General features: G+C 38.9%; 1 protein-coding gene and 2 long non-coding RNA genes across 4 annotated transcripts in view; 1 reads left to right on the forward strand and 2 right to left on the reverse strand.

Annotated features, from left to right (window-relative positions):
• Positions 1-14,278, forward strand: part of LOC149970650 (uncharacterized) — an 809,841-nt gene that overhangs the window by 464,625 nt on the left and 330,938 nt on the right. The gene's annotated exons all lie outside the window — the stretch shown is intronic.
• On the reverse strand, positions 1,769-4,621 carry LOC149970655 (uncharacterized). Its single transcript, XR_016492946.1, has 2 exons — positions 4,255-4,621; positions 1,769-4,073 (listed from the first exon to the last, which is right to left on the reverse strand). It is a non-coding gene; the product is annotated as an uncharacterized LOC149970655 (long non-coding RNA).
• The window catches only part of LOC110508302 (actin filament-associated protein 1-like 2), a 50,388-nt gene continuing 46,423 nt past the window's right edge, over positions 10,314-14,278 (reverse strand). For both annotated transcript variants that reach the window (XR_005040271.2, XM_036966897.2), the window contains exons 14-16: positions 13,885-14,051; positions 13,082-13,192; positions 10,314-12,915 (exon numbers count right to left, since the gene is read on the reverse strand). Coding sequence is in view for 1 of the 2 variants with exons in the window: in XM_036966897.2 (XP_036822792.1) it covers positions 12,889-12,915; positions 13,082-13,192; positions 13,885-14,051 (305 nt within the window). In the remaining variant the exon portion in view is untranslated. The remainder of the gene's footprint in view (positions 12,916-13,081; positions 13,193-13,884; positions 14,052-14,278) is intronic.

A 14,278-nucleotide genomic window follows, 5' to 3' on the forward strand; every position in this document is an offset into this window, starting at 1 on the left:
GTATATATACATATTGTGGATTAGAGGGAGCATGGCCGAGATGCGTGTGTCTGCCGCTCCACCCCACCCCACCCCACATGAAATAGCCTATTTGAGGCTGTTGAGGGGAGGGCAGGCCCACAACAATGGCCAAAGTGAAATGGAGACAGTAGATACAGCTGGTCTGTTGTAATATAATAAAGACAGTAGATCTAGCTGGTCTGTCATAATATAAATGAGACAGTAGATCTAGCAGGTCTATAATAACATATTCAACCTTATGTTCCCTGTACTCTATATATATATGTTTATTATACCTGTTGATACAGGGCTCATATGTGAAACTATTCTATCTGAACATTTTCTTTCACAGTGACACTGACTCCGAATGGGAGTGCCAAGGTGTCCATCCCCCACTGAAGCTGTTGTCTCAGCGCTACTGGGGCATGGACCGCAAAAAAATTCCCCATTCCAACTGCAATAAAGGACTACATCAAGAGCATGGGAGGTGTGGATCTGTCAGATGCGCTGATAGGCTATTACAATGTTCTCCATAAGACGATGAAATGGTACAAGACCTTCTTCTATCATGTCATCGACATTGCTGTGGTGAATGCATTCATCCTACACAAGGAAATGGCTAAGAGCTGTGGAAAGCCCCCCATCTCACAGCTAGCCTTCAGAGAGCTGCTCATCAAGGAGCTTGCTGGCTACAGCACCACTGCACCACGTTCTGGCCCCTCTATCTCTGTCCCTTCTGCTCCTGCCACAAGTGGTGTATATCTGCCCAAATGTATTTCTGCAGGCATGGATGTGCCTCAGGGCCAAAAGGGCACAGCATGGAGGCGTCACTGTGTTCTTTGCTAAATTAAGTCCCCCATCACCTGCACCACATGCTTGGCGACCCTCTGCTTTACAGCAGAAAGAGACTGCTATGGCACCTGGCATCAGCAGCACAATATTGTGTGGAGGACTGAGGGTCTTCCAAATATTGAAAGTGTTATTTTGGAAATGTATATATATTTTTTTCATGTTTTTCTCCATTTTTTTTGGGGGGGGGGGGGGGGGGGGTGTTAGAATACCATTTTGGTATTTTGTATATAGTTATTCCATTCAAAATGTATAACTTCACCAATTTGGCCACTTGGGTACATTTGGGCTACTTGTGTGGGACACCTGGGGGACGTCATGATAAATGTAATGTAGCTCATTTAGGAAGTTATCATTCTGAAACTTTGCACAAGTACTGTTGCCCTCTTATGTTTTTCACTGAAATTGTCACCATCATGCTATCTGAATGTTTGTTTTGTCTTGTTCATTTTAAAGATGATACAACAATACAAATAAAAAACGTATGGTTTTTTCATTGTATTATCTAAACCAGATCTATTGTGTTGTATTCCTACATTCAATTCCTATTTACACAAACCTCAGAGTGTTTTCTTTCAAATGAAACCAAGAATATGCATATCCTTGGTTCTGGGCCTGAGCTACAGGCAGTTAGATTTGGGTATGTCTTCAGTCGGAAATTGAAAACAGTAGGGGGGTTATTAGTATAAGAGGTTATTAACAGCTAATAAGGTTTAGACACAGCTCAAGAGTCAAACTTGTAGCTATTATCTATCTCATCATCATTACTATCACTCTCATTGTATGTGAAAGTTCTCTGTCCATTACTTTACAACAAAAATGTAAAGATGCCATTAAACTATGCAAATAAGAAGAGGCAGGAGAGAGTGACCTCCTTGTCCTACAGTAAAAGGAGAAATAAAGAGAACATTCAGGCTAATTTCAGCAAACAGACGGTCATTATCAGTGATTGTCTGTAATATAAGCCAACTTCTCTTTAATGGCAAATTGGGTTGGCAGAAACCCAGGCAGATATGGAAACAGACTACCAACATTATCTTAACATACAACTGGTAAACAGTTTTGCGGAGGAAGTACCGCCTCCATCTTGATCTTCATCTTCTGCATCTCATTTTTTATACTTTCAGTTGTATGGTCAGAGGGACTTGATACAAGCACTAACACTCAAACAAAGGCATTCGTCACAACATTATAAGATACTCTACAGAACAATTGTTTAAAAATGTCAATAAACAATGCAAACACACTGACAAACAGATGAGGCAGGACTTGGTTGTCCTAGGGAGGGAGTCTGATCCCCTTGTCCTTAAAGGAGGTTAATGTGAGCCAACAGATGGTTCATTTACAGCAGGGATTCCCAACAACTTGCCCGAGGACTGGCCTGCCCTTTTTATAGTTTATAACCTGGCTGATGCACAGATCTGTGATACACACAAACAGGTCAGATAACCATTCCTTCTTCCACAATATTCAAAATACAAACAAACAAGATGGAATTAACAACACATGTAAAACATGGGTGAGCCGTTGGTCTGTATGGGTCGATCTGTATACACTGACCCAAAGTCAGTAATGTCCAAGCGCAACAGCACTACTAGTGTGCTGAACCGGTCTTTTCCATGAACGGCCTTGCATGCTTACTGCCTGTGTCGTATGTTTTGTATGAATGGGTCTGACACGGGTTAAATCCACTTCAAATATACAGGGTAAAACCCTGGTTATTGGTGCGAAAGGGGTATAAGTATTAATAGAGTATTAGTAAGTATTATAGATGTTTTAGGGGGGTAGATCAGCTATAATATTAAAGATCTAATTGTCTGTATCATTTCCAATCCCCCAATCAGTTTATTTTTGTAAATATATATTTTTACTACACAGTACCAGTTAAAAGTTTGGACACACCTACTCATTCAAGGGTTTTTCATTATTTTTTACTGTTTTTTTACATTGTAGAATAATAGTGAAGACATCAAAACTATTAAATAACAGTAGTAGTAGTAACAGTAGTAACCTCTCTTTGGCTGGAAAAATGGCTGTGTTTTTCTGTGACTTGGCTCTGACCTAACAAAATCGTTTGTGGTGCTTTCGCCGCAAAGCCTATTTGAAATCGGACTCTGTGGTGGGATTAACAAGAAGTGTATCTTTAAAATGGTATGAAATACTTGTATGTTTGAGGAATTTTAATTATGAGATTTCTGTTGTTTGAATCTGGCGCCCTGAACTTTCACTGGCTGCTGTCATATCGATCCCGTTAGTGGGATCTCAGCCCAAAAGAAGTGTTAACAGACCATTCCCACACTCTTGTAGGTGGACATATTGTTTAAAACTCCTATTTTGGCGATTTGGGAGTTTGGCCAATTGAAATCTCTTGTTCACTCTGTGGTCTCTCTCTCTGTATGAACAGGGGAAGAGAGTCTCGGACAGGAATTTACGAACTGAGATAACAGAACCTGGGTGTAGCAGAGAGTGAGAGAGGGGGAAGCCACAATCTACACCCAGAAAGGGCCACTTCATTATACCATGGATGAGAGGATCATCGTCGACCAGGTGGCCGGTTGGTGATGGCCACTTTGCGGGGGAAGAAGTTGTTCAAGAGGGGGTAGAAGGGGTCAGCGATGATCTTTCCTGCATGCTTCCTAGCCTTGGTGTCATGCATGACCTTGATGGAGGGCAGGTGGCAGCCAATGACCCTTTCAGCAGACCGGACAATCTGTTGCGGTGATCAAGCTGATGGTCGTTTAGGATTGAATTACACATAGCATTCAAAAGAGGACTGAGGACAAAAAAATCCATGCATTCACCAAACATTAAACTGAGGAAAACAGATTTGTTTTATAGTGATTGTCTGATTAGGAACTACCATTGTCTATCAATTACAGAATCTGATATTATTTCAATTTGGCATTGTAAGTTTTATTAAATACATTCAGTAATACAGGAGTCAAATCGCAAAAAGTGTCTCATCAGATCAGATGTTATCAGAGCCATCTTTGGAAAGAGCCCAAGTAGGACTTAAATATAAGTGTTAACAGATAATAAACGTATTGTTCACATAAAGCAATGACATAATATCTGTACAAATTAATCTCTGGTCAGCTCCTCACTTCCTCTCTACTTGTATCCTTCTCAAAACCGATTGGAGGAGGTATGAGGCGAGGAACCTTGGTTTGTCTCCTCCAATGGGGCTTTAGAAGGCTTGATGGTCAGTCCTTGCATCCGTAGCTCTGTCAATCAATTGTAGTGTGATTACATTTCTCCAGCGCCATCCCTCAGCTTTTTACCAAAACAGGGGCGGGTAGAACACATTCTTATTGTTTCAAATGCTAAATGCCACTTTAAGAAAAACAGTAGTGATCATACAAGTATATTTAACCGTACAGTACTTTTGATAGTGCTGTGTCATACCTTTAGCTCCCAGGTGCAGCAGTGCTGACACACTAAAGATGAAGTTGCGGTAGATATCTTGACCACCCTGGCTGTTCTCAAGACAGCAGTAGTACTAGATGTGTTCCGAGGCTGTTTGCGGCCACAACACCTGCCTCAGAACCAGTGAAGATCTTACAGTGCTGCATCAGCATAATCTATAGAGAGGGCAGAACTATACAGGTGATTAAATTAGTATCGCTCTGCTCTGCTCGCTTAACCCAGAAGCCAGCCGCACCGATGTGTCAGAGGAAACACCGCACAACTGGCAATCCCGCCAGAGGAGTTGATAGAGCACGATGGGACAAGGACATCCCTTCCAGCCAAACCTGACTCCACCTGGACAAACGTGTTCTCTCTACACACACTGACCTGTCTCCTGAAAACAACTTGAGTGAGAGAGAAAGAGGAAAATAAGAAGTCAGGAGTTCAATTGGAGTTTAACTGTTTTAACATCTTTAATTTTAAGACTGCTGTGGATTTATCAAAAGAGCCAATTATGGATACCCAGCTAACAATTATAGGGAGAACATATTAATATTATACACATGTTACCTGAATAAGCGTTATGTTTGAGACAAATCCAACACAACACATCACTAAATACCACCCTTCATATTTTCAAGGATGGAGGTTGATTGGTGGATGCCATGGTTACCTGCAAGAAGTCCCCAGAATGCTGTGCATAGAGGAGAGCCAATGTAACCTACTTGAAGAGGGAGAGGAGACATCTGTGTGGGGACACGGCATATTTGTGAGTGCAGAAATGTTTGCCTTGACATGTAATAAGTATATCTTCATGGGAACAACAATCTCTACTCTCAAATGTACAGCAGATTTACTGCTTGCGGGAATGCAGTTCTGCTCGCTCAAAGTCACACTAGCAAGTTCTCAAGTTTAATTTGCACTCACCATGCTGGCCTGCCCTCGTGGGACCTGCCCTGTGCTGACTCGACCACATTTCTTCTCTCTCGACTCGTGTTTTACTCGCACAATGATATCCCATCTTGCTCATGTGCGTCATCTCGTGCCCGTTTGACTTTTGAATTGGCTTTGACTCCGTACAGCCTCAGAATTTTTTCCCAGACTTTCCAGACAATCCACACTTTCTTTTACCTGGCCTTTTTCATGTCCAACACATTGTTAAGCAGAAGCATAATGTACAGTGTTGACATATGGTTTATACACAATCTCATCTGACAGCAAACTGCTAATTTGATTCAAAGCATTATTGTGTGTTTAACCATCTGTCAACACTTTGAGATAAATAACAAACTACACTTCCATAATGTATATCTATCCTAAATTTGTCCAAAATGAAAACATTACCACAGCAATACTTTATCGAACACATACATATGTTTTAATTTGTGTTTTATTACCACAGTTATCAGTTTACAGCTAATTGTATGCCAACCAAACATTTAATACACAACTTCTCTAAAGAAACATGACAACATTAAAATAAATGTCACTGTATCGCAAAATATTTCAGAAATGTAAAACAGCAAAGTGTATTGGTAAAAACACTTCATGGATAAACAAACCTGTTTATCTTAGGGCTTGTCCCAAATGGCACCATATTCCATATATATAGTGTACCACTTTTTACTAGAGCTCTAAGGGCCATGGTTTAAAAGTAGTGCACTAAATAGGGAATATGGTTCCATTTGGGATTTGGCAGATATAATGTTATTTTATTATCATCAGGAGAGATGACATTTCTGATGACAAACATGCTTGATAGAAACGAGGAAAATAGGGAAAGACCCCAAACAAGCAATGTATTCAATTAAAAAGTACCCCCTCCCCCCAAAACATTTTTTTTTTTATAAAAGACTAAACCTGGTGTATGATCCACATGCACATAAATAATATGTTCAGTGCAATATACTGTATGAAGAGTTTATTTCCAAAATGCTATATCCACACATTTTTCACATTTGTGTTTTTTTATCAGAAATGATTCCTTATGGATACCTTCATCTGTGTGTAAAATATTACTGTTCTCAGATTATTTGTTCATAGATTTTAGAATTAGAAGCTATATATCCATGATTTAGCTGGAATGGAACATTCATATCCTGCATATTTCTCTGTGATATGTGGTTGTCTCACCTAGCTACTGTATCTTAAGATGATTGTACTTACTGTAAGTCACTCTGGATAAGAACATCTGCTAAATGACTAAAATGTAAGTGATTTACACACAGATTGCATATTACTGTATTGAATTATTATTTGTAAACAAAAAATACTATTTTTTTATTTTTTTTATTTAACCTTTATTTAACCAGGAAGGGCTCATTGAGATTTGAAATCTCTTTTTCAAGAGCGACCTGGCCAAGATAGGCAGCACCAAGTCATTACACAATTACAGACAGACAACATGAAAAACTAAAAGTAATCTAGTAAAAAAAACAGAATTCACAGGAGTCTAACAAAATCATAAAACAGCAAATTAAAAACATTGACAAGTCAAGGAAACAACCTCAATCAACCTTATTTATCTATGATTTAAAAACACCAATCGGTTCTTCCAGTTTAAAATGATTTTGTAAAGGCATTCCAAGTCGATGGCGCAGAGTACATAAAAGCCCTTTTACCAAATTCAGTTCAGACATTTGGAACAGTTAATCCTGCGAACGAAGAGAGTACCCATCCCATTTCTGATCAATAAAAATGCCCTCATAAAATGGTAGTAACCCCAAAAATGGCTTTGTAAATAAACTATACCAGTGACTGAGCCTACGATTAACTAGAGAAGGCCAGACAACACTGGAACATAAAGTGCAATGGTGCGTAAGGGTTTTGCAGGTTAAAATAAATCTCAATGCTCCGATGGCCAACTGATCTCAAACACTGAGCAGAAGCATTCATATATAGAATATTACCATAGTCTAGTACAGGCCTAAATATAGCTGATACTAGCCTCCTTCTGGTTTCAAAAGAAAAACAGGCCTTATTCCTAAAATAATATCCCAACTTCAGCTTCAATTTTGGAAGTTGTTTAATATACAATTTAAAAGAGAGGCTGTCATCAATTAAAATTCCAATATACACTACCATTCAAAAATGTGGTGTCACTTAGAAATGTCCTTGTTTTTGAAAGAAAAGCACATTTTTTTGTCCATTAAAAAAATAATCAAATTGATCAGAAATACAGCGTAGGCATTGTTAATGTTGTCATTGACTGGAAACTCCTGATTTTTAATGGAATATCTACATAGGCGTTCAGAGGTCCATTATCAGCAACCATCACTCCTGTGTTCCAATGGCACATTGGGTTAGTTAATCCAAGTTTATCATTTTAAAAGGCTAATTGATCATTAGAATACCCTTTTGCAATTATCCTGATTAAAGAAGCAATAAAACTGGTCTTCTTTAGACTAGTTGAGTATCTGGAGCTTCAGCATTTGTGGGTTCGATTACAGGCTCAAAATGGCCAGAAGCAAATAATTTTCTTCTGAAACTCATCAGTCTATTCTTGTTCTGAGAAATGAAGGCTATTACATGCGAGAAATTGCCAAGAAACTGAAGATCTTGTACAATGCTGCCCTTTTACAGGCCAGCGCAAACTGGCCCTAACCAGAATAGAAAGTGGAGTTGGAGGCCCCGGTGCACAACTGAGCAAGAGGACAAGTACATTAGAGTGTCTAGTTTGAGAAACAGCCGCCTCATAAGTCCTCAACTGGCAGCTTCATTAACCTCTCTTATCTACCCATCCCGGATCCGGGATCGTGAATACAGACTCAAGCTCATTACCATTACGCAACGTTAACTATTCATGAAAATCGCAAATGAAATAAATATGCTAGCTCTCAAGCTTAGCCTTTTGTTAACAACACTGTCATCTCAGATTTTCAAAATATGCTTCTCAACCATAGGAACACAATCATTTGTGTAACAGTAGCTAGCTAGCGTAGCATTTAGCGTTAGCATTATCGTTAGCATTTAGCAGGCAACACTTTCACAAAAACCAGAAAAGCATTCAAATAAAATAATTTACCTTTGAAGAACTTCAGATGTTTTCAATGAGGAGACTCTGTTAGATAGCAAATGTTCAGTTTTTCCTGAAAGATTATTTGTTTAGGAGAAATCGCTCCGTTTGGTGCGTCACGTTTGGCTACCAAAAAAAAACGAAAATCCAGTCATCAATTATGCCAAACTTTTTTCCAAATTAACTCCATAATATCGACTGAAACATGGCAAACGTTGTTTAGAACCAATCCTCAAGGTGTTTTTCACATATCTCTTCGATGATATATCCTTTGTGGAAGTGTGCGTTCCGTTCTGAATCCCAGGACAAAATGACCGCAACTGGAGATTACGCACAAATTTAGACAAAGGCCACCGGGCGGACCCCTGGAAAATGTAGTCTCTTATGGCCAATCTTCCAATGATATGCCTACAAATACGTCACAATGCTGCAGACATCTTGAAGAAACCACAGAAAGCACATGGTCGTTCCTGCTGCATTCACAGCCATATAAGGAGACATTTGAAAACAGAGCTTAAGAGATTCTGCTCATTTCCTGTTTGACGTTTCATCTTGGTTTCGACTGTAGAATGAGTTCTGTGGCACTCACAGATAATATCTTTGCAGTTTTGGAAACGTTAGACTGTGTTCTTTCCAAAGCTGTCAATTGCATAGTCGAGCATCTTTTCGTGACAAAATATTGCGCTTAAAACGGGCACGTTTTTTTATCCAATAATGAAATAGCGCCCCTATAGGCTTAACAGGTTAAATAGTCCTCCCAATCGGCTGTTTTCAGCTACAATAGTCATTTACAACATTAACAAAGTCTACACTGTATTTCTGATCAATTTGATGTTATTTTAATGGACCAAAAATTGTTTTTTTCTTTCAAAAACAAGGACCTTTTTAAGTGACCCCAAAGGTTTGAACAATAGTATATGTATATGAGGTTATAGCTTCAATCTCATTGCCCTGACAGGTAGTAATAGGTAAAAGGTTCAGAAGTATATTTCTTGCTTTAGAAAACAGTTTAGTTTTGTCAGCATTGAGGATAAGCTTCAATTAACACAAAGTCTGTTGAACAGTGTAAAAATCAGTTTGCAAGTTCTGGAAAGTTGTGAGAGACTTATGTACAACACATAATAATCAGCATAAAAGTGAAGTTGCTAATTTTTGTCTAAATTATTTATATAAAAAGTTAATAAAAGGGGACCAAGTACAGAGCCCTGGGGCTAACCATTGCAGACAGACAAGTTAACAGAAATAAGCCCATCAACTTGAGTGCACTGAGTGCTGAGACAGATAGTTAGCAAACCATGCAACTGCATGCTCCGAAAGATCTACGTTCGACAATCTCTGCCTCGGTATAGCATGATCAACTGTATCAAAAGCCTTAGAGAGATCAATAAAAAGTTAAACACAGTACTGTTTTTTGTCAAGGGCTTCAGTGATATTATTTAACCTTCATGGCTGCTGTAATTGTGCATAGATACATTTATAAAATAGAGTTAGTATATAAAAGCTAGTTTAGCTGTTTACTAACAAGGGTTTCAAGTATTTTCGCCAGGGGTGACAGCTTTGAGATTGGCCTATAATTATATAAAAGAGTTTGATCTCCCCTTTTTAGAAGTGGTAGGACAAATTCTGATTTCCAGTTTTTTGGAATTTCATTATATTCCAGGGTTAAATTTAACAGATATGTAAGTGGTTCAGAAATCAGCTGCCAGTTTTAAAAAGCAGGGATCAAGAAGATCAGGACCTGCAGGCTTTCTCTGATCTAAGGATTTGAGGTCTTTATGTACCTACTGCACTGAGAATAGCAAAAAGCTAAAGGTTTGACCAGCTCTCACCGTTTCATCCACATAGGTTTGTGCAGAGAAAGAGGATACTAAATCAAACAGCCTACCAGATTACACAAAGTGCTCATTGAAACGATTCAGCATTTCAATTGTCTCAAATACAGCAACAGAGTTCTTCAATACACATGACAGTAATTTATTAACATTACCAGACATACACCTAATAGCCTTCCAAAACTTTTGAGGACCAAGGTGCAGCGCGATGAACGTACATTTTCTTTATTTTAAGCAAAATGACACCAAACAAACCAATAAACACTACAAAAACAAACCATGACGCTCACAAGCAAAGTGCTCTAAACAGAGACAACCTCCCACACACACAAGTGGGAAAAGGGTACCTAAGTATGGTTCCCAATCAGAGACAACGATAGACAGCTGTCCCTGATTGAGAACCATACCCGGCCAAACACAAAGAAATAGAAAACATAGAACACAAAACATAGAATGCCCACCCCAACTCACGCCCTGACCAAACCAAAACAGAGACATAAAAAGGATCTCTAAGGTCAGGGCGTGACAGTCATTCAGGTTATCAGTAGTAACAGACATAAAATATTCAGACTTGGCCTTCTTGAGAAGAGAAGAACACTTGTTTCATAGCTGCCTAAAAAGAGGCCAATCAGCATCAGAACATGATTTCCTTGCTTTAGCCCAGACTAGATTATGTTTGCGAATAATACAAGACAGCTCAGAAGAAAACCATGGATTATTTCGCCCTTTAACTCTGAACCTGCGGAATGGGGCATACTTGTTTACTATTTGGAAAAAAACATAATGAAAGAATATTCAGGCAGTTTTCACATCAGGAATAAGCTCCAGTCAAAATAAAACAAATCATGAAAGAAATCCTGCTCATTAAAACTCTTAAAATTGATCTTACAAATAAAGCACGGGTTTGTCTTATGAACCTTAGTATTTCTAACAGCAACAACAGCACAATGGTAACTTAAATCATTACAGAAAACACCAACCACAGAATATTTATGTGGAACATTTGTCAATATCAAATCAATCAGGGTAGATTTCGGTGGACATTTGAGATTTCGATGGGTGGGTGAGTTAATCAACTGGGTAAGATTCATAGAATTACAATACATTTTAAAATCATCAGACACCGGCTTTAACCAACACCAGTTGAGATCACCAATCAAGATCATTTAACTGTAAATAAGTTTAGACATAAGGTTCATCAGAGAGGAAAATGCATCACAGAGAGCAGAGGGGGGTCTATAACAGCCAATCACAGTTATAGAGAGACCCTTTGAAAACTCAACATTCAAAGCAAGAAATTCCAACTGTTTACAAATAGTTTCAGACTTTGCCACACTTAGTCATTACATATATAGCCACACCCCACCTTTCTTAACTCAATCAGTGTGATATACATTGTAACCATTTATACAAATATCCCTATCAGGAACAGACTTGCTGAACCAGGTTCCAGAAAACACAATTACATCAGCATCATTTGATTTAGCCCAAATCCTATCCCCATCAATTTTAGACAACAATATTAAAATGTTTCATTTAAATGAAAAATACCAAAACCAGTTTGAAACATAAAATCAGAGGGGATTTGGAGACATTGCATATCAGGGCCAGGGTTAGGTTGCACGTTACCTGATATTAACAAAGAAGAATAACTAGGCACCTCTGTTTAATAACCTTTCACGGCTTCTCTTTAGAGACCTACTACAAGTGAATTCTACAAGTGAGATTCCAGACAATACAAAACAGTAATTTTAAACCATTAGACTTTGGTAGTGACACAAGTTCGTACTGTTCACATCATGCCACAAATGCATCGGCATTTGGATGAGTGGACCGAGTAAAAAAGAGCGAGTTCCCGCAGACAAAATGTCAAATGGACGGGAGAGCACATTATCAGATGTACTCACCCAGCGACAATGTTCGTTTTCTCCAGAGTTTAGTAAAGCCAGTGCACAAAGCAATACCACAAAAATGTAAATTTTTTCTGAGAAATTTAAGAAATAGAGACCAAGGAAAGGTAAAGGGAGAAAAGGACTGTGTGTATATATGAGTCTGTATGTGAGTGTGTGCTCGTGTGAGTAGATTGGGTGTGGGGGTCGATTGAGAGAACGGGTTGGGGATTGTTGAGCTGCCGCTGACAGCCAGGTGGAGAGCAAATAGGAGCAGCTTGGACGAGACACTCCGCAGTGGGAAAGCAGAGGATAGAACCCAGGCCAGGCAGAGAGAGGTTTACTTTGGTAAACTTTGAGTAGGGAGGTGCCAATAGCAATAAAAAATTATCCGAGTTGAGGGAGACCTGTGATCTTTACACCAGCAAAACTAATAATTTGCACTACACAACAAGGAAAGTGTAGATTTGCTCCACCATAAATTAATAGGTTATTAGTAGGTTAAAAACTATTAGTCACAGACAAATGACTTGACATGCTGCCATCTTGGATTGGGATCCCGTCACAAAGCAATACTACTGTCACCTAGCAATACTACTTATTTCTCTGAGAGTAAGGTGGATATATAACATTTAGCTAAATAATACGATTAGTTGTCTCTCTGAAATGAAACCATGAAGTGTTAGATTTGAAACAAATCCATTTCTGTCACCCAACGCCACGATTAGATAGTGAAAAAACAAGCCAGTCGCTTTCATAATTTCTTTAAACAATAAAAGCTAATTTACTAACATTTCTGAAAATGGATATACAGTACAACATTTGCAAATTAAACTCTTCATATAAGTCAGGGAATGTGTACAGTACAAGGTAATTGTTACCAGAATGACCAGTATCAAGTAAAGGCCTTTGTCTCCCACTCCTAAAAAATACAAACACACGGTACATTAAATGTAACAATTATATTTAGCAATTTGACTTACATTCCTCCATTTAATTGTCTTGATATGGTTGTCTCAATGGGGCAGAGTGATGTTCAGAATATATTACTCATCAGATTATCAGACCATATTTAGGCCAAAACGTACCTTATTTCTCTGAAACACCTTGCCATGCTCAATAAATAGGGTGGAAGGGGCTCTTTTCAGTGAGTTTTTAGCGGAGGTTGTTCGTCGCATTAGCGGATTGAATAACCCACCCTGTGGAGACAAGGCCATTAAAATGAGCACAGACCTTAGAGTAGACCCCATGCTGTCAGGAGCTCCAATTGATTTACCCAATAAATTACTGGGAGTTTAAATATGGAGTGTGCTTTAGTCAGCACCTCCACATAAAATATATTTTTCTGGGTGTGCGCCAGCTCATGTTTTTTTAAAGGCGCTCCAACTTTATCACAATGTCACAATGACCCTGCCAAGAGTAGATAAAACACAAACTCCAATACAGTGACGTACTGGTAAGGAGAGTTTATAATGTGTCAAGCAACTTTGGTCGGCCCATGATGTTTTGTCCCTGATTTATTAATGAGTCACCTTAGGAATTTGACCAATTCTGTTTGGTCAACCCATGTCACACTATGAATCCATTTGTTTTTTCAGTATAACACACTAGTGGTTGTGTTGAGTATTCAAAACACCAAGTGACAGTATTGTGCCACAAAACATCACTGTAGGCTATCTGAACCCATATTTATAAGGCTTCTCAGGGAAGGAGTGCTGCTCTAAGATCAGTGTTGCATTTTAGAGCATTATGAATATGATTATATGGACATGGGGGACCGGATCCTAGATCAGCACTTCTGCTCTGAAACACTTTATGTATACGGGCCCTGGATATTTTCAGGGATGAGAATTCTATGGGTGGCATAACAGGGTTGTGGGTGGCAGCGTACCTGTGCCCGTTCTGTACAGAAGGCCAGAGACTGCCTGAAAGAGGTGCGTTTGGTTGTCTTCCGTGCAGTGATGAGGTTAATCTTTGATCCAGCTCTTAGATGCAACCACCTCTTCCCGGTCAAGTCCAGTTCCTGAACCCCCAGCTCCACCTCACACAATTTTCTACCTGTTAAAGAGCCGTAAACTGTCACAAATGTGCAGTAAATACTTACATGAAATACGTGTACAAAATAAATTAACACTAAGTAATATTGTAATAGCAATAGCACCAAATTGACATTTAAAGATGGAACTCAACTCTATTCTAAAGACTCAAATGAGTTTTGTTGACAGGAAAACATTCTGCAAAAAGGCAGAGAAAAAATACCAAAACACCAGAAACGACAGCTAACC

Source organism: Oncorhynchus mykiss, chromosome 28 (assembly GCF_057628025.1).
Source record: "Oncorhynchus mykiss isolate SJ-2025 chromosome 28, ASM5762802v1, whole genome shotgun sequence".
NCBI lineage: Eukaryota > Metazoa > Chordata > Actinopteri > Salmoniformes > Salmonidae > Oncorhynchus > Oncorhynchus mykiss.